Raw genomic sequence first — 20,262 nt, forward strand, 5'->3', positions numbered from 1 at the left:
GGGGGGGGGGGGGGGGGGGGGGGGGGGGGGGGGGGGGGGGGGGGTTGTGGGGTGTAATCAAACATATTCTTCACCACACAATTTAATTATATTATATGTGGTTATCAATGTGTTCACCTCCTATTGTCATGGATATTTTCGCTATAAATACGACTTTGTATAGGCTTGTATAACATAAACAAATATACTAAAAATGTTTTTCATTCTTTTAGTCATTTAGATGCTCTCTTTTAGGGTGGGGTTCACTTTTTACTATTTAAAGTTTAATACATATAATTTAGGTTTTAGGATTTAGTAATGAATGCACTCTATTATGTTATAAACTACACTTTGTAGAGTGTTTCAAAGTGTAATTTTTAAAGTTGAGAAAATTATCAAAATATCAACACTTTTTATTCAATGTCCTAATTGCTATTTCATTATTAATAGTTGGGGTGTCTATAATATAACCCTTATCTCCTAAAATAATGGGGTTATAAGTCGAAAATTTTAAAACCTAAAACTTATTATTTCAAATGTTACTAAGATAACATATTATATATATATATATATATATATATATATATATATTTTGTCCAAGAATAATTTATTTATAATTTAAAATAAGCCTATAAGTTTTTTTTTTTTTTACCAAATTGAACCTAGCTAATTAAATACTTTTTTTTTAAATAATGAAATTTTAGAATATATACATTAAATTTTATTTTATTTTTTTGAATTCTTGTTAGGCCGCGCCGGATGGCAAAAAAATCTAAATTCAATTATAATACTCCGTAACATATAGGTATTAAGGGGAAAATCTATAAAAGTTAGAGGTGAGACCAATTTAATGAAAACAAGATGGAGACATAGAAGAAGGAGAGAGAAGTAGGGAGGTAGAATAGAGGAAAGAAACATAGAGAACAGATGTTGTCTTGGAGCTGAGCAGTGGGGTTTAATGAGAAAAAGGGAAAAAGATTCTATTTGCAGTGAGGAGCAGAGAGAAATTGAAGGATGCGATCGTGAAAGGAATATGGAATATATATGGACCACTGGGCTGCGGCCATAGCTAGCTACACACAGCAAATTAAAGTGGGGAAGAAAGAGACATCACATACTGTGTAGTTTTGCACAGACACATGGAGATAGCTAGCTAAGCTAGCTAGGGTGTGGGATATATATCATAGCTTCTACCTAGCTTTAATTTGTGTCTGTGTTCCGCGTGTACTACATGTTATGACGAAACACTTAACACTTCGCCAAAAATTATAGCAGGCCTTGATACCATTTGTTAGATTAAGTACTTATCACTAGTATAAGAGCATCCTTATCAATGGAGTTTTTTTGCGGTTTTCGAGGAATTGTTGTAAGTGTGATTAGGAAAGAGGAAAATGAGAAGGGATGAAAAAATAAAATAAAAATATAATATTTAAAAAAAATATATAAAATTAGTTGTGTCAGGCGCGACCAGACGCGACAGGCGCCCGAATGGGCGCTGCTGTGTGCGAAACCCTTGCTTCCCAATCCCACCTGTCACCCAAGAACCCCATCTTTGCAGCTCCCCATTTTTCTATCTCCAGGCCTCTCTCTCCTCCATGTGGACTATATATTGACATAAACCACCAATGGTCGTGCTCTAAGTCAAAAGTTATAGTTAATAGCGAAGATGGTGCAACATTATTTCTTTAATTTATAGACTGTCATCACGTTTTCGAGAAACAGGTGCTAGACTTGATCGGGTCTAACAATTCCCCTAACCATATGATGTTAGACTTAGTCCTTACCAGCCTCTCTCCAATAATTAAGACATCTTGTGATTATAGCTAAGGGAACGAAAGGAATAGTGTATTTTGAAGGGTGCATGCGGTTAGACGAAATGGAGTGGGTTATCATATCATTTCAATAATGTTATTGTTAGCGCTCAAAGCTCACTCACAGCTAGATAGGGCGGGTGGGAGCAGAAGATGTGAAGGAACTTTTTGTCCGTGTTTTGGCAACGTCTCAGGAAAAGCAGAAAGGAATCTGTGCAGAAAAGGGGGGTTGGGCCATTTGAGATGAGATCAGATCAGTACACTGTGGCCATGCATTAAGCAGTGCAGCTAGCAACGTAACATGCAGGCAGGCCATAGAGGCCAAAGAGCCAACGAGCTAAGAGGGGACTATATGGGAGATTAAAAAAAACGCAATTTGAGATAGCCAAGAGTTCCACAGACAATAATATTGTACAAATCCAGAAGATGGATAGGGATAGCTCCTTCTCCATCCGTCTCCATCCATCTCTTAACGTTATCTCAGATGCAGCCATGCCTAAAAGGGAATATATGGCGCAATTTTAGAACAAATCACTTTTTTTAATTACTTGATATTATCAAAATATCTACTACTTTTATTTTTCTTAAGAATGACGACAAATAATTATATCATGAACTAGGATCTACTTTGCATTGTAGATCTGATCTAAAACTAACCTTCAGATTCTGTATCTGTAGTTGACACATTTTGTTTACAGAAACTATTAACTATAGATATAGAATATGTTAACTGAAGGTACATAAATTTTGTATAATGGTTCACAATACAATATGAACCTTGATCCATGGTATAACAAATTAAATTTGAAACTTTGTATATTTAAAATTATAAAAAAAGCCAAGGGAAACTTGGTAAGTTCTATTAGGAATAGAAAATATATATGTTTGTATAATTTATTGTTGTGTTAACTTGTATATTGTGTTTACTTGTATGAATTCTTTTTGATTTTTTCATTATTCTTTTCTCTTTTCCCTATAAGTTGTTAACGTCCTTAAACAATACTTTTAAATATAATAATTTGTATATTATGCTTAAGTTCTTAAGTATTTACAAATTCTTTTAGATTTTACAATTTTTTTTATGTATGATGTATGTATTAATTATTTGTATTGCCTTTTTCTCTTTATAATTTTACTACTTTTTTTTTTCCTCTTTGGGCATTCATGTAATTGCATGATATACACATACATACACAAGGCCAAAACACTATAAGTGTTTTGGAATGTGATATCCTCCAAACGAGCTTCTTGGGTTTTATTATATTTATACCCATTGGTGGGCAATGTCTTCTTCCCTAGGCTAACGAGGTTCATGTACCCGCTTGCAACCATCTCTTTCTACACCGCATTTTTTGTAGATTTTCCTTGGTTGCTATACCACTTATTTAATTAAGGATCACTACCACTTGCATTAGGTCATGTGCTTTATCCGATGGCTCCGATTGGATGATTAAAGTCTAGATGGAAGAGGAGGGCGAGGGAGAGAAGTGAAGTGAGATGTTTCTAAAAATTTTAATGAATAATTTAATTTTTTAACACTATCAAAGGAGGTTACGTTGAAGACTTAACTAGATAGTCGAAGGAAAATAATTTGGTCAAACACTATTACACAACATAAGTTGGTTTTCAAAATTAGAGAGTGATAAGTTGTGCAGAGTGCTTTAGGTTATGGTAAATATAGTAAGCTACATAAAATAAATAGACAGAATTTTATAATTGTTTAATGGTGGGTAATTCCTCTACTATACTTTTTTTTCCTATTGTCTAGGAGGAAATTCACTAGTAAACCTGATCCTGTTTGCTCAAGTTTTCACAATGCTTTCTAAGCTTGCTACTCTTCATCTACCTACAAGAATCGTAGAGATCAACAAATTTCAACACAAAGGTTGAATATCCTCTAACTAAATGAGACTTGATAAGTTGAATCTTCGTTCTTTGAATCTCTTCTAATTCTCTTATGATAACTAACATTTGAAGTTGAAAAGATTTATGATGTTTGAAAGAATGCTTGAAAATAATTTGTTATGCATCTTGTTGTTAATTTACTCTTGAGCACTCTTTATATTTATAGCTGAATTTCAAATTCGTCCGTTGGAGAAAAACAAATTCGATTCACCAACTTGCTAATAAAATAATATGCCAGATTCTAACAAGTGTATAATATTGCTCATTTGTTGTGTGCAACTTTGCCTAGAAATCTAACTATTTATAGCTAACAATGCAACTTAATTGTTTTGGTATGTATCATTATTGATACTTGTGCTAGCATATCTTTTTAGTAGCAAGGATACCTCATATCTTGCTAGAACAAGGAATTTTTTGAACCGAATCTCCTATCATTTATCATGTTTTCTGCCTTTATGCCTTACTGCTTATCAAGAACTCCATGGCTTAATTCTTACCGTTGGCAAACTCTTGCTCTTACCAAAACGCTTATTGTTTGAGGTCTTTTACTACCTTAAAGCTTTATTGATAGTAAAGTCTTGTATTACCTTAAAAAAGATCTTACTTTTTAGAAGTCTCACTACTATTTGTGTAATTCTACTACGTCACTTGTTAACTATTGATGTGAAAAAACTTCTATTGAATGCAGCCCTTATTGCTTTCGAGGTCTTGCTTTCCTCAAACTTATGTTGTTTAGTGGAATTTTTTTGCTACTTAACTCATACTACTACTGACGTCTGACGCTGTATATCGTGTCATCTTTAAAGTCTTATTGTTGAGTAACCCATACTGCTATAAACTCTTGCAACTCTAAAGAAGTCACCCTCATGCCATCAACGACGTCGTTTTGATATTTAAGCTTTAGCAGATTTTGTAGTTTCCCATTTCTCATGTTTCAACACAAATTTTAATTTATTCTAGGTATATAATCAATACTCCTAAGGTACATAATTTTATAACACGAGACACAGAAACTCACAACACAAGAAACATACACATGTTATATATATACTTATTCTCAAATCTTATTTATGTAGATAATATATGTCGTATAGGTACATAATTTCATAATACAAGACATAAATTCATAAAATAAAACACATAATATGTTGTGTGCTACACAACTACTAATCCATTTCAAGTATAGAGTCCATACGTTTAAGGTACAAAATTGCATAACATAAGACGAAGAAACGCATAAGAAAAGACAAATACACATGTTTTATATTTACTTTAGTTCAGGTACAGAATCAATATTCTTAAGGTATATATTTCCATAACATAAGACACAAAAACGCATAGCACAAGGCACAAAAATGCATAGTACAAGATACAAAAGCGCATGCTATATTTACTTTATTCTATGTACAAAATCCATACACTTAAGGTACATAATTGTATGGCATGAGACACATAAATGCATAACACAAGACACATACATATGCTTTACAGTAAAATAAATTGTAACGTGAATTGAACAAAAAACGATCACCGTCAAAATTAAAATTCAAAACTACATCATTTAGGACTAGGATCCTCCACGATATAACGATTGCTATTAGAAAAGTATGGTGCCAATGATGCTGGAAATCAAAGTGTCAGAAATAACAACAACAAAAGGAGTGGAAAAGTTAAGAAACTTAAAGGAGGCTATTTCTTGTGCGGTAACCATGGACACTGAGCATATCAGTGCTATCATTGCAAGGGTAAAATTCATAGAGGTCAATCCGACGGAGCAAGATGAGTATATCATTCCCTTAATTAGTAGTTATTTTGAGTAACTCTTATTTGTTATAGTTTCTAAGAGCTTGCATAAAATGAGATATTATTAGTACTGAATACTAGCTGAGTTGTGTAAATTTTGAATACCTATTAGTGCTTGTTATTTCAATGCGTTGAATGCTAATGACATTGTTGCATATTAATTGACAAAATTAATAGTGACGTGCACAAAGATAAGTGAACTGTTTGATGAGATACAGTCACATAGTTTGAAATATTTGAATTGTGTACTGAGATTGTTTGTCAAACGTGATAAGCATATATCAAAGTTTTTTTCTTTTATTTCACATTGTGTTGGTAGCATTGAAAAGTCATCATTCTTGAATACTCTGTCTAGGAAGGTGGTTTTTAAGTAAACTTCGGTTTCACCACTCGACCTGGGAGTTTTTAAGAAGTAGGGTGTTGGTTATGCAGGCTAGTTGAAGCGCTATTTGACCCTCACTTGAAATGAGATTGGCTTTCACATGTTATCAAAGCCTTGTAATAGGTATTTCTTTAGTTGATTTAAAATACATTTTTATTAACAAAAGGGTACTATGTATTCTCTTAAAAATAAATTTAAATGTGTACTGATTTGTATTATACCAATGCTATATATGAGTTATGTAGTGAAGGAAAAATTATGAAATAACGTAACTTTGAATGCTAAAGTTATAGATGTTGAATTTCTTCTTGATGAAATTTATGTAGATAAATCTTTATCTAATAAATGTCAGTTTGAATATAATCTTTGACTATGAGATCTACTTTTCTCAAGAAAGTATGTGAAATTTATGATTATGTTGTTCAACTAGAAGCAACATGCAAACAATAATATCTTCGTGGCTTACTGGCAATGAGCATTTATATATATGATTTAAAACCTTAATTGGGACATCTTGAAGATCTATGATTCCTTTATAAAGGGAAACCTTAGTGGTTTGAGGTAACTAGTTTGTTTGAAATATATTCCACTATTAAGAGTGTATTAACCAAGTGCAGTATTGCTATAAAGCTTGCATAGCTCAATCTGCTAAGGAGTCAATGTTGGGCACCAAAGATCAATTTGAGTAAAAGATCAAGTACTTTTGAGAAAAATAATTGTAAAATCGTCGCATTGTGGGGGTAATTAGCTCTTTATATTTCTTTCCTATAAGTCTCTTTATTGTACCGAGAAGAGAGTGTTTCATGTTAAGCATGAAAATCTCTAGGGTATTATTTGTGAGTAAATAAAGTACCCGTCAAAGTATACGTAAGTTTGTTGGAGATGATCAACTTGCATTAATAATGAAGACTAATTATGAGATTAGTTGTTGAATTGTTGATGGAATGACTTAAATCCCAAAAGATGATGAATTCATAGTGGATCCCACTTGTGTGGTCAAACGAAGCCATGGAAAGAATCACAAAGTAGTACACTAATTGGTCATTCAAATGATCTGTGTACTGGTGAGGTTGAGCTACAACTCTTTATGAATTTATAACCCTATTATGAGATGGGTGATCCTATTGAGACGAACTTAATGAATTCACTACTTAATAATTGAGAGAGTGAGCATAAAATGCTCTTAATGATTTCATACCCTAATTTGGGTAGTCTATATTGAGATACACTTAAAAAAATCACCTACTTAAGTGAAAAAGGTTAACCACATTTTCTGAAAGATAATGAGCTATTTTTCTAGAGCACTCATTTTTTGAAAGATAATGAGCTATTTTTCTAGAGCACTCATGAGCATCCAGAGGTCCAATTGAGTAAAAATATATAAGAAGCATGATGTTCTTAATGAACACTACTCTGTAGCCTTTAAAGCTGAGGTGGTCTATAACTACTCTGTAGATGCCTATATTGAGGTAGGTTTCATCATAAGCAAAGTGTTTGACTTTCATAGAACCTGCATTTTAGAACTGATGTTCGGGAATTACTCAATGTCCTCCCTTTTTTTTTTTTTTTGGAATACTATTGACTGTCAGAGTGTAGTATTGGTGATCAAACCTATGACCTCTCACTTGAAAAGGCCACAGCTATGCCACTTGACCACAAGGCCTTTGGCTCAAAGCATGCCTTTTAATTAGCTACTCTTATAATAAGTTAAATCTACTTCTACTCCTATGAATTTTCTATTTAGTAAAGTGTATTGAGGTTTTGACATTCCTTAATGCCGCTTCTTGGAGTGCAAGGTGAACGTACTCTTGTGATCTATACTTGAAACATTATATTTTGCTTAGATTTTTTTTTTCTCTCATATTTTTAGCCTTTACAGTTTACATATTCTCTTAAATAGAAAGTTACACTTTAATTTGGAGAATCTAATTTCGTAGTATATTACCTTGTCATCTTCAAAATAGATCAATTTACAATTATTCCTAACTTCCCCAAAGTTATGCTTGTTTTTACCCCAAATTAATGTTATTTTACTCTTAAATAATGCAATGAAAGTTTTACATATTTACAAAAATGTCACCGCAATTTTTTTTATTTTTTATTTAAGTGTAGATGAGTAGATCTCATCCACCTATTGTTTATTATGAACAAAAGAGATTTATTTGTCATATTTTACAAGAACAAGTATTCTCTCTCTCTCTGATACACACACACACACAAAAGATCATATGAGAATAGGCTTAAATAAAAGAGGTATTTGCTTAACATGTTTATGCCAACGTCCAACGTGTGGCCTTTCATTTGAAATAGTCACAGTGATACCATCAAACCATAAAGTAGTATCTATCAATGTGTATTTAGTGTAAAACAATGCATGTTTTCTCAATATGTAGAAAACCCCATATTTATAAAAAGCCCAAATTTCTATATATATGTAAACAGATTTTCCGATCCCCTAAACGATACTATTTGATATTAATATTGATTTTGTAATAATTCAATAATCATAAAAATTCTATTTTAAAATTAAATTTAACTACCGTTTATATATTTTTTAACCTTTTAGGATGATTAAATAATGTGAGATTCATTTGATTTGGACTTACAAACATAAAAATATAAAAACAATTTTTGTTTTAAATCACGTTTTGTACTTTTGTTTGTACTCATCATAAAAGCTATTGCAAACAAAAAAAACCTCAATATATTTTGAAATGGAGAGAAAATGTCACGTTGGAAGGAGAGAGGAGAAAATGGTAATTATGGACAAATACAGGAAGCCAAGCTAGCATTGCCTACCTCTTTTAAACTCCTCAGCTTTTATTTTGTCTTATATATCTATCCCATTACTCTGTTCTTCTCTCTTCATTTTCTTCCAAGCGACGAATCTTGTTCTGTTCCCCTCTTATTTATTTTTATTTTTATTTTTAATTTTTTTAAGCTTTAACTTTGTTTAACATCTACAAAATATTCAAATGAAAAAATGATATTTCTTCTTTCTAGAGTTATCTATTAATGTTATAATATAATTATTTATTTATATTTATTAATTGTTCATTAATTGGCTAATTTCATTTAAAATTAATTTTAAATGTATCCATTAGGTTGGGAAAGTGAAAAAGAATTCTTTTGTGTGGGGTAACTCTAATCGTGTGTCATTTTGAAGTTTTTTTTTTTTTTTTTTTTTTTTGAAATACCATTTTGAAGTATATATTACTCATATAGATGTTTTCACTGTGTGGTTTAAAATTTACTAAAATATGGAACTTAAGGCGGTTGGTAGTAAATAGTGATGATAATTTGCTTGTACTTGATATATATCCACCCTCTCCTGCCTTGTATGGGCGTTTAGAATTAAACTTCACCTTTCAACTGAATCAATTCACCAAGAAAATATGAAATATATATATATATATGGGAAAATTACATGTTTGCTCTCTGAGCTTTAACCAAGTTCCGACTCAGTCTCTGAGTTATGACCGTATCCGAGTTTAGTCCCTCAGTTATGAACGAAGTGGCGTATTTGGTCCCCGACCGTTAAAACTAACGGAAAAATTAAAAAAATAGTTAAAATTTGAGAGGTAAAATAGGAAATTCACATTATATTCTACTTCTTATATCAAAACCACTTTTACAACATTATTTTTCACTTCTTAACGTCTTATTTTCAATATTCTTTAATTTTAAAAGCATTTTAATAACTTTAGTATAACTTGTTAAGAACCTGGCTCTCGTATAACAAACTTAAGACTTAGCACAAACAACGAAAATTGTTAGGATAGTGTTTTCATATGCCTAAACACAATGATCAAGTGTTCTTTGCTTGTGCTAAGTCTTAAATTTATTATACAAGAGCCAGGTTCATAACAAGTCATACTAAAGTTATTAAAATGCTTTTAAAATTAAAGAATATTGAAAATAAGAAGTTAAGAAGTGAAAAATAATGTTGTAAAAGTGATTTTGATATAAGAAAGAGAATAAAATGTGAATTTTCTATTTTACCCCTCAAATTTTAACAGTTTTTAAATTTTTCCGTTAGTTTTAACGGTCGGGGACCAAATGCGCCACTTCGTTCATAACTGAGGGACTAAACTCGAATACGGCCATAACTCAGGGACTGAGTCGGAACTTGGTTAAAGCTCAGGGACCAAAGATGCCATTTTCCCTAAATATATATATATATATATATATATATATATATATATATATGAAGGGGCTCATGTGCATAGTATTACTCAGGTGAGAAGTGAGATGCAATTAGAGCCATAGATTTTATTTAATCCAACGTCTGAAATTGCTTAGCATATTATAAAAGGCGCCATTCATTAAGGTTATTATGGTAATTATACTAACATATATAAACGGTAATTGGTAACTGCCATATAGATCATACGCGATTTCCTCCAATGCAAAACTTTCTTCCTACATTCGATCAAATCAATTCTTTACGCAACGAAGATCAAATCAACCTAATTCGCATAATCAATATGCACATTCTTTACGCACAATCTGCACAAAGTCGATCGATCAACACAATGAATGAAGGTAATATCAATCCTATTTTCTTCTAATCCAGTTATTAATATAAAAATCAGTTATATTGATGAATTTTTGCACATTGTTTACAAATTCGTTGTTATGAACATATCAATTATAATGCTTAATCTTTTCTCATTCTTTACATATTCAATGATATGAAATAGCAATATCACAATGTAGTTGATTAGCCACAAGAATGTGCACTTTTAGGGACAAATTTCTACTCTGTATAGCACAAAAACATGCACTACAGAGCATAAACCTAAGCCATAAGATGGATAATAGCCTAACTCTATGACTGAACAACTTGTATTGTTAATTAAGAAAATATGCACTACTAGGCACAAAAACTTGCACTATATGGTTGCAAATTATGCACCGCAATGTCTATGCAATTCCAATTGGTATAGCCATAAGAAAGTGCTCTGGTAGGCACAAAAATGTGCTCTGTATGGCAAGAAAATTTGTACTATAAGCATAAAAATAACCTAAACCATATTTAATACCTTCAACTCTAAGAATAAACTATGTGAACTGTTAGTTTAGAATAGTTGTACTATTAGGTTTAAATATTTGCACTATATGAGTAAAAATCTTGCACTACATGTTATTATATAAAAAAATGTGAATTCTATGCAACTTCACTTCATATAGGCAAAAGAAAGTGCACTTTTAGGCACAAAAATGTGCTCTGTATGGCAAGAAAATGATCACTATAAGCATAAAAATAACGTATACCATGCTTAATACCTTCAACTATAAGAATGAACTATGTGAATTATTAGGTTAGAATAGTTGCACTGTTAGGTTTAAATATTTTCACTATATGAGTAAAAATCTTGCACTGCATGTTATTATCAAGAAAATTATGAGTTCTATGTAATTTCATTTGAAATAGACTTAAGAATGTGCACTTTTAAACACAAAATGTTCTTTTTATGGCAAGAAAATGTGCACTTTAAGCATATAAATAACCTAAACCATGCTTAATACCTTCAACTCTAAGCATGAACTATTTGAACTGTTATGTTAAATAGTTGCACTATTAGTTTTAAATATTTGCACTATTAGGCACAAATATTTGCACCATACGGTTGAAAAATATGCACTGTATCTATATATGAAAAAAAATAGTGTGTTTTGTGAAATTTTACTTAATTGTCCATAGGAATGAGCACTGGTAAGCACTTACTTTCACTCTGTATGGCACAAAAACATGCACTATAGCGCATAAAAGTATTTTATATCTTTGAATTTTTTCATTTTGTATTCACACCATATTTTATATCTTCTATTTCTAGCATCATCTCCAAATGGCGTCACATCAGGCACAAATTTGAATACTTCTTATGCAAATTCCAGTAACATTGAAGATGGTTATAGTGTGGATATATCACTGGGGATAACTGAATATTGGATTCCTAATTGTGAAGATGGGAGCAAACCTAAGATTGTTATGAAATTCAGTACTTTAGACGCTGCTGTATCCTTTTACAAGAACTATGCTGCTAAAGTTGGCTTTGATATAAGGTCTAGTTCTATTATGAAGTCTAAGGATGAAGTGATTCTGAAAAAGTACATTCTTTGTAGTAGAGAAGGGTATAAGAATGTTACCGGTAGTTCTACATTGAATGTAGATGAAGCATCAAGCTCTTCAACTACAAAGAGGAGAAGAGTCTTAAATAGGACAGGTTGCAAAGCCAGAATTGTGTTCAAATTCATAGGATGTCTTCGTTATGTTGTTAAAAAATTTGAGGAAAGACATAACCACTGTATGTCATCAATCCTAGCAAAACAGTTTCTAAAGGTCAATAGGAACATTGATGTGGGACATCAAAAGTTCATTGCAAATTGTGCATGAGCAAATATTGGGCCAACAAAATCATTTAACTTGTACAAGGAGATGGTCGGCGATTTTTTCAATGTAGGTGCAACAAATGTTGACTTTAAGAACTTCAATAGGGATATTAGAGCATATATAATAGGTGCTGATGGACAAATGATTGTGAATAATTTTTTTAAGAAAAAGGAGGTGTGTGAAGCATTTTATTTTGTATATGACATTGATGAAGATGAGCACTTGTGCAAGTTTTTTTGGGCAGATCCAATTTCAAGAAAGAATTTCGGTTGTTTTCCAAAGCACGATTTTATCACTGCCTGAACATTTATTTTATGTGTCATAACTTAAATATTATATTTTGTAGGTACGACATGGTTTTTACACCGTTCACCGGGATTGATAACCACAAGAAAAGCATTACATTTGCAGCTGGATTGTTAACAGAAGAAGACATTGCATCATATGTTTGGTTATTTGAACACTTTAAGAAAGCAATGGGTGCAGAGCCAAAAGTAATTGTTACTGATCAAGATCCAACAATGAGACAAGCAATTCTAGCAGTATTTAATGAAGCTAGACGTCGTTTTTGCATGTGGCACATTATGTGCAAGGTGGGTGAAAAGGTTGGTTCTGTGCTAAGTAGGAATGAAAGTTTTAGGAAGAAATTGAACTCTGTTGTGTGGAGCTCATACTTAGAACCTCTTGAATTCGAGAATGAATGGAAATCAATCATGGAAGAGTTTGATTTAGTCAATAACAACTGGTTTGTACAAATGTTTGAGTTGCGAAGATTTTGGATACCAGCCTATTTCAGAGATGTTCCGATCCTATGGCTGGTTTATTGAGGACTACATCACGCTCAGAAGGTGAAAATGGCGTTTTTAGTCGATTTACTACGCCTCTCTCTAGTCTTGTCCAGTTTTATATGCAGTTTGAGCGTGCTTTGGACTCTCAAAGACACAATCATGCAAAACTTACAAGTGATAGTGAGGGGAACATCCCAGAAATGAAGACACCTTTGCCCATTGAAAAGCATGCTTCAACTGTATACACACTCTCTATTTTCTATGATATTCAGAAGGAAATATGCGCAGCATGTTTTAATTGTCGAGTTTTGAGTGTTCGAGAAGATGGTGGCATATTATATTATGAGATCAAAGATGACAGTGATAGAAAGTTTGCTATGGAGCACAATGTAACTGAAAAGAAAGCTGTTTGTAGTTGCAAGATGTTTGGAAGAATTGGATTGTTGTGTAGCCACACTTTTGTGCTTTTTAAGGATTTGAACTTTGATAAAATCTCTATGAAATATGTGCTGAATCGATGGACTAAGGATGCATCCTTAAAGCCTATCTTCCATATTGATGGTCTCACATTTTATCAAGGTGCAGGAATGGATGAGAGGAAGGTGTTGTTAGCACAATTGTGGGGTGATATGCAGTGTTGTATTGGTCTAGCAGAAGAAGCAAAAATGGATAAATTGGTTGAATTTGCACAAGTGATTAAACAACAAAAATTGATATTGATGGCAGAACAAGCTGATTTATCCCCTACTCATAGGAAGAATGCAGTCATAGAGTCTTTTTTTGAATCATCTAAGCCTTCCGAGATCTCTATTCCACCACCAAGAAAAGCAAAAAATAAGGGCAGTGGTAAGCGTATGAAAGGGAAAAAGAAGTTAGCAATCGATGTATCAAAGAAAGGTTTAAGAAAATACCACACGTGTAATGCTTACTTAGAAAATAACAAGAGACATGACAGTAGGAAGTAGGAACAAGCTGATTTATCCCCTACTCATAGGAAGAGGATTGACCATTTTCATATTTTTTAATGCCAAAACAGTATGAATTACAACATTTTAAAAAGACGAATGAATATTTTACTGTTAGGTTTAAATATTTGCACTGTTTGGTTTAAATATTTGCACTATATGAGTAGAAATCATGCACTACAAGTTATTATCAAAAAAAAATGTGAGTTCTATGCAATTCCATTTTGATATAGCAATAAGAATGTGCACTGGTAGGCATAAAAATATGCTCTATATGGAACAAAAATGTGCACTATAAGCATACAACTAATCTAAAACAAGTTTAATAAACTGAACTCTAAGGATTAACTATGTGCACTTTTAGGTTGAAATATTTGCACTATTAGGTTTAAATATTTGCACTATGCCGGTAAAAATCATGCACTATAAGTTATTATCAAAAAATTTTGTGAGTTCTATGCAATTTCACTTCATATATGCATAAGAAAGTGCACTGTTAGGCACAGAAATTTGCTTTATATGGCAAGAAAATGTGCACTATAAGCATAAAAATAACCTAAACCATGGTTAAAACATTGAACTCTAAGGATGAACTATGTGCACTTTTAGGTTGAAATAGTTGCACTATTAGGTTTAAATATTTGCACTATACGGGTAAAAATTATGCACTACAAGTTATTATCAAAAAAATGTGAGTTCTATGCAATTTTACTTCATATAGGCATAAGAAAGGGCACTGTTAGGCTCCAAAATTTGGTCTATATGGCAAGAAAATGTGCACTATAAGCATACAACTAATCTAAAACATGTTTAGTACCCTGAACTCTAAGGATAAACTATGTGAACTGTTAAGCTAGAATAGTTGCACTATTAGGTTTAAATATTTGCACTATATGAGTAAAAATTTTGTTGGGATAATATTGATGGAGAAAAGTTTTAGCATAGCATAATTTTTGTTATGACTATTGGAGATTTTTGGTCTTGGGTGTGTGCATATGGACTGAATGAAGATGGATGTGGTGTGTGCCATATGGAAGAGTTTTTTAATGGCAAAACAATGCTGGAAACTGCTGTGTGTTGTTGTTGTAATATTGGGGAAGAATAGTAATAGAATATCATAATACTGGTTTATGAATAGTGGAGTATTTGAGATTTATGGACTAGAGTGTGTGCATTTGATGTGGGTAATATGTGCCCATAATTTACGTGTTGTGTGCCACCTGTGAGATTTTGTTGGCAGGAAAAAATGGTGTAAAATGGCTTGTTTTGTTGTATTCGAAGTGGTTATTGATTTGGAATCGTATTTTTTATCAGCTCCATATAGATTTATGTTTAGAAATAATGTTTGGTTTAGTAATATAAAGTTTGGATTTATTGTTCTTGGTTATGTTATTTAGTCATGTGCTTTTATGATGCGTGAATACTGATTGTGCAAGGTGAATTATTGATATATTCTAAGCCTGAAAATTTTAAACGTACAACCTGATGCAGAGGAAGGGAATATTGAGTCATCCAGTGTACATAGTTGGCAAGGAGAGGCTAATTATTTTATCCCGGATTGTGTGGAAACGAAAAAACTGTACATCAGGCAACATTTCGCATCAATAGAAGAAAGTGTGGCATTTTATAAACAGTATGCAGTTGAAGCCGGATTTGATGTAAGATGCAGCATAGTGAGGAAGAACAGAGAAGGATATGTAGAAGTTAGGTATTTACTTTATTCACGGGAAGGACACACAATGAGCACTAATGATGGGACCAATTCTAAAGGTGAGGATGCCACACCAAACACAAAGGCACGATGATGCGTGTCAAACCGGGTGGGGTGTAATGCTAGGTGTGTCATTAGGCGACGAAAGGATGGGGTCTACGTAGTAAATATTTTTGAAGAAAAACACAACCACTCCCTGTGCTCAGAGTCCAGTAGAATGTTCCTGAAGATAAACCGTTCGTTTGATATTCGCCACCAAGAATTCATATCAGCATGTGCGAGAGCTAACATAGGAACATCTAAAGCATTTGAACTATGCGCAGAATTAATAGGTGGTTTCTATAAAGTGGGTGTGACTTGTGTGGATTTTAGAAATTGCAAGAGAGACGTCAATGCATATCTACATGAAGCTGATGCACAAGCAGTGATAGACAAGTACAGGAAAAAACAGTTACTGTTTCCAACATATACCTTTGAATACGATACAGATGAAGAACAACAGCTACGAATGTTATTTTGGGCAGACCCAATAGCCAAGGAAAACTACCAAAGATTTGGAGATATGGTATCTTTCGATGCTACATACAGCACGAACAGGTGAATGACCGGATATTATGCTAATATTGATTTATGTGATGCATTGTGACTATGTACGATATATTGTGTGCATAATAGGTTATAATTGAATGCAATGTATAAAAAATTAAAATTCCAAATGAATTTTGCAGGTACAATATGGTATTCCTGCCATTTACTTGGATTGATAACAACAAGAAGTGCGTGACGTTTGGAGCAGGACTCATCTCAAAGGAAGACAAACCATCCTATGCGTGGCTGCTGAATGCATTCAAGCGTTGTATGGGGCACACACCTGCGTGCATAATAACAGACCAAGACCCAGCAATGAAGGAAGTAATACCCCAGGTTTTCCCGGATACACGTCACCGTTTTTGTATGTGGCACATCATGTCGAAAGTGGGGGAAAAGGTTGGAGTGAAACTAGCCAAGGACGAAATATTCCGGAGAAAACTAAATGTAGTGGTGTGGAATGAAACTTTGGGTCGTGAAGAGTTTGAGGTCAATTGGCACGCAATAATGGCAGAATACCAGCTACGAAAAAACAAATGGTTCACCCAACTGTTTGATGTGAGATCGAATTGGATAGAGGCATACTTCAATGACATTTTTATGGTGTTGGAAAAAATAGCATAAAATGGCATTTTAGTGGCTATTTTGTGGTACAAATATATGTGGGGTCCACTTCCGATTTGGGTCGGGTCAAAGTGGATTCGGGTTCTTCGTAGTCAGACGAAGAGATTGATATATGGTACGCACAAAACGGATAATGGGTGAATGAGAAATTGGTTCTCAAAGTTGACCTATTTGAGTTGGAAAAATGGTGGGAAAGCTTTGAAGCAAGCTTTTGTCCCACATTGATTTGGGAAGTGGGTTTGCACCACTTTTTATACAAGAGCCTTTCTATGGCTTAGTGAATTGTATAGCATAGAGGTTTTCTCTCGTGCGCAGGGGGTGTGCAAATCAAACCCCAAAATGAGTTCGAAAAGGCTTGAACTCGTGTGCGCCGGCACGTGCGGACACGAATGTCGTTCAGAAAATTGGCTAGCCGTGTGGGCTTAGTTATGCCAAATTTTCGTAACATTTTTGCAACACATAGCTACTGAACTTGGGGTAAGTCCTCGGTCTTAAGTCTTCGGGACTTAAGGATTCGGGTCTTAAGACTTGGTAACAAGAAGACTCAAGTAGAGGACTTGGTAACAAGACGACTTACTTTTTTTTCTTTTTTTTTAATCGAACACTGCATTTATTGAATAAAACGAGAGGCCAAAGCCTTACATACGCCTTAGGCCCAAAAGTGACCTAAGGCTCAAAATAATGGTCTAAAGACCATACAATCATAAAAGGGCCATAGGCCTACAAACCATAAGGGGCAAAGCCCTAAAATCTCAAAAGACTACCATCTAGTCTATCAAATAAATGTCCAAGAGGACTACAAAAATTAATTGCTAAAATAGCATAAGGCCCATTCGGCCTATCTAATCTATTGAGGCCCAAGCTCATTATTATCCTCCATAAGCCCATTCTGAACCATAGATCCATACGTCCCCATTCATTATATTCAGCCCAAGTGATCAATTCTGATTTTATTCTTCTTATTGCATTCAGCCTAAAACTCTCCTTTTAACTCCAGTAGCCCAACACATGAAATGGGCCCAGTTGCTTCAACAATTAATTCCATTCATGAGTCAAAGCCTTTCATCATACTGACCATTACTCATGAGACCAACACAAGAGGACTTACTTGAGGAGGGGACTTAGAGTACTAGAGACCAAGAGGGCTCGGTCTTAAGTCTTTGCCCCCCTGGCACTCCTCGGGTTTACTCCTCGTGTTCTCGTTTGTGATCGTTCAGAGACTTAATTCATCTGTTACAGAATTAATTTCGTATTAATTCTAATTTTTAAATTTTGAATTAAATCTCAAGTAATGGTCAGTTGTTACAGGAGTTAAAAATCTGATTTAATTATCATATTAATGCCATGATTAATTGCTATTTAATCTTCAACCCCTATATATATTCGTTGGTGGAAGCAGGAGATTTATATAACTACAACAACACAAGAAAACACACACAACAAATTGTTTTCTCTCTCGAAACTCTGCTTCTACTCCTTTCTTAAACTATGTTCATACCTATTGCTCTAGTTCACTGGGTTCATCAGTTTGGGTGCTCAAACTGTGAATCGTAACACGTTTTATCCTGGGAAACCTAGGCTACAACGCTCCTAGCACTTTTGGGAGGTAGCAAATAAGGTTTTAAGGAAAGAGTGATTCGCTCGACTCGTGTTAACCCTTTCCGTTTATCCCCCTTTCCGTTTATCCTTTCGTTTTTTCTCATTGTTATTTTCCCAGAAATATTATTTTCGTAGTAATATTTCTAATTATTTCCAAACAGTTTCCCAACATATGGGTGGGCTAATGCGAACAACCTTACGATCCGAGGCAGAGAACAGTGTATTTGGGGCATGTATCAATGAGCACGGAACACTGCTAGAGTTTTTCACACAATTTGAAAGTGCGATTAAATTGCAACGTCACAAGCAAGAAAGATTAGATGCAGAGTGTGAAGCATCACTCCCACCTACAAAGACACCATTAATGATTGAGAAGCAGTCAACCTCTGTATACACAATTACCATGTTTTATGATGTGCAGTCGGAGATATTCGAAGGGTGCTTTTCATGCAAAATCACAAGCAAGGAACAAACAGATGAGAAGTATGTGTATAAAGTCAAGGAAGGGCACACAAAGATTTTCAATGTGAAATACGTAAGAGAACATATGGAAGTAGAGTGTTCATGTGGCAAGTTCAACAGGGTTGGGATTTTATGTAGGCACGCTTTTGTAGTGCTAAAGGACAATGACGCAGATATGATTCCAACAAAGTACATACTACCCAGGTGGAAAAAAATGCATGCGTACAGGAAACAAGCAGTACAAGCAAAGGAGTAAGTGCCAGATGCAGTACAGAAGAAGAAAATAGCAAACTAGCATCAAAACTGTGTAAAGAGTTCTACAACTACTTGGCACTATCGAAGGAAAACACAATAGAGATGCAAGAAATGCTGACCTTTATGCTGGAACACAAAGAAAAAATGGTGAAGAGCAAAGGAAAGGCACAGGACAAAAGCAAGAATAGTGCGTTACTGGAAACATTTTATGGGGCACAAACAAGCAGTATCATAACAGTCAAGCCACCACAAATGTCAAAAAACAAAGGAAGCGGAAAGCGATTGAAGAGTGCTCGTGAAAAAGCGGTAGAAAAAAAAAACAAGACGGGCGACAATGCCGTTATTGTGATCAACAACCAGCACACCACGACTTTCGTAACTACCTGCTGAACCCAAATTCAAAGGAGAATATGAAGAACAAGGGGAAAGAATAGCAAGTGAGTTATGACTTGCGACTGTAGATGAAAACTACTTTATCTATTTATAATTCTAAAACTATTTATATTTATTGTTAAGAGTGATGTTGGTATTTGCATTCGTGGATTGACAAATTTAATTTGGGCCATTATTAAAAGTTAACTTATAAATGTTGTGCAATATTTACAAAATTAGAGGGGTCATAAAAAAATTCATTATTTAACTAGTTTTGTGGTTGGTCAGCTAAGATCTAGTGCCTAATTGTAAAATAATAGTATGGTTTGTGCTATTTGTGCATAATCACATAAAATGGTGTGCCAGTGACATATAAACCATATGCCGTAGTGCACATTGACAGAGTATTGTGTGTCGTGGCGTATGAAACATATGCCAAACACATTAATAAAGTGTGCCATTATCGTGAATAAGGTGTGCAAATGACATTCGCACACCTAATTATAGAATAACAAAATTATTAAATGGGCATTATTAAAAGCGTACTTATAAATGTTGTGCAATATTTACAAAATTAGAGCGGTCATAAAAGAATTCATTGTTTAACTAGTTTTGTGGTTG

General features: G+C 33.7%; 1 protein-coding gene across 1 annotated transcript; it reads left to right on the plus strand.

The window, feature by feature from the left end:
- The first annotated feature begins 18,724 nt into the window (after window positions 1-18,724).
- On the plus strand, window positions 18,725-19,659 carry LOC116026950. Its single transcript, XM_031268376.1, has 2 exons — window positions 18,725-19,135; window positions 19,243-19,659. Exons 1-2 carry the CDS (start codon window positions 18,725-18,727, stop codon window positions 19,657-19,659), a joined length of 828 nt encoding a protein of 275 aa, XP_031124236.1.
- Window positions 19,660-20,262: the final 603 nt, after the last annotated feature.

The sequence above is a fragment of the Ipomoea triloba genome, chromosome 8 (genome assembly GCF_003576645.1).
Source record: "Ipomoea triloba cultivar NCNSP0323 chromosome 8, ASM357664v1".
NCBI lineage: Eukaryota > Viridiplantae > Streptophyta > Magnoliopsida > Solanales > Convolvulaceae > Ipomoea > Ipomoea triloba.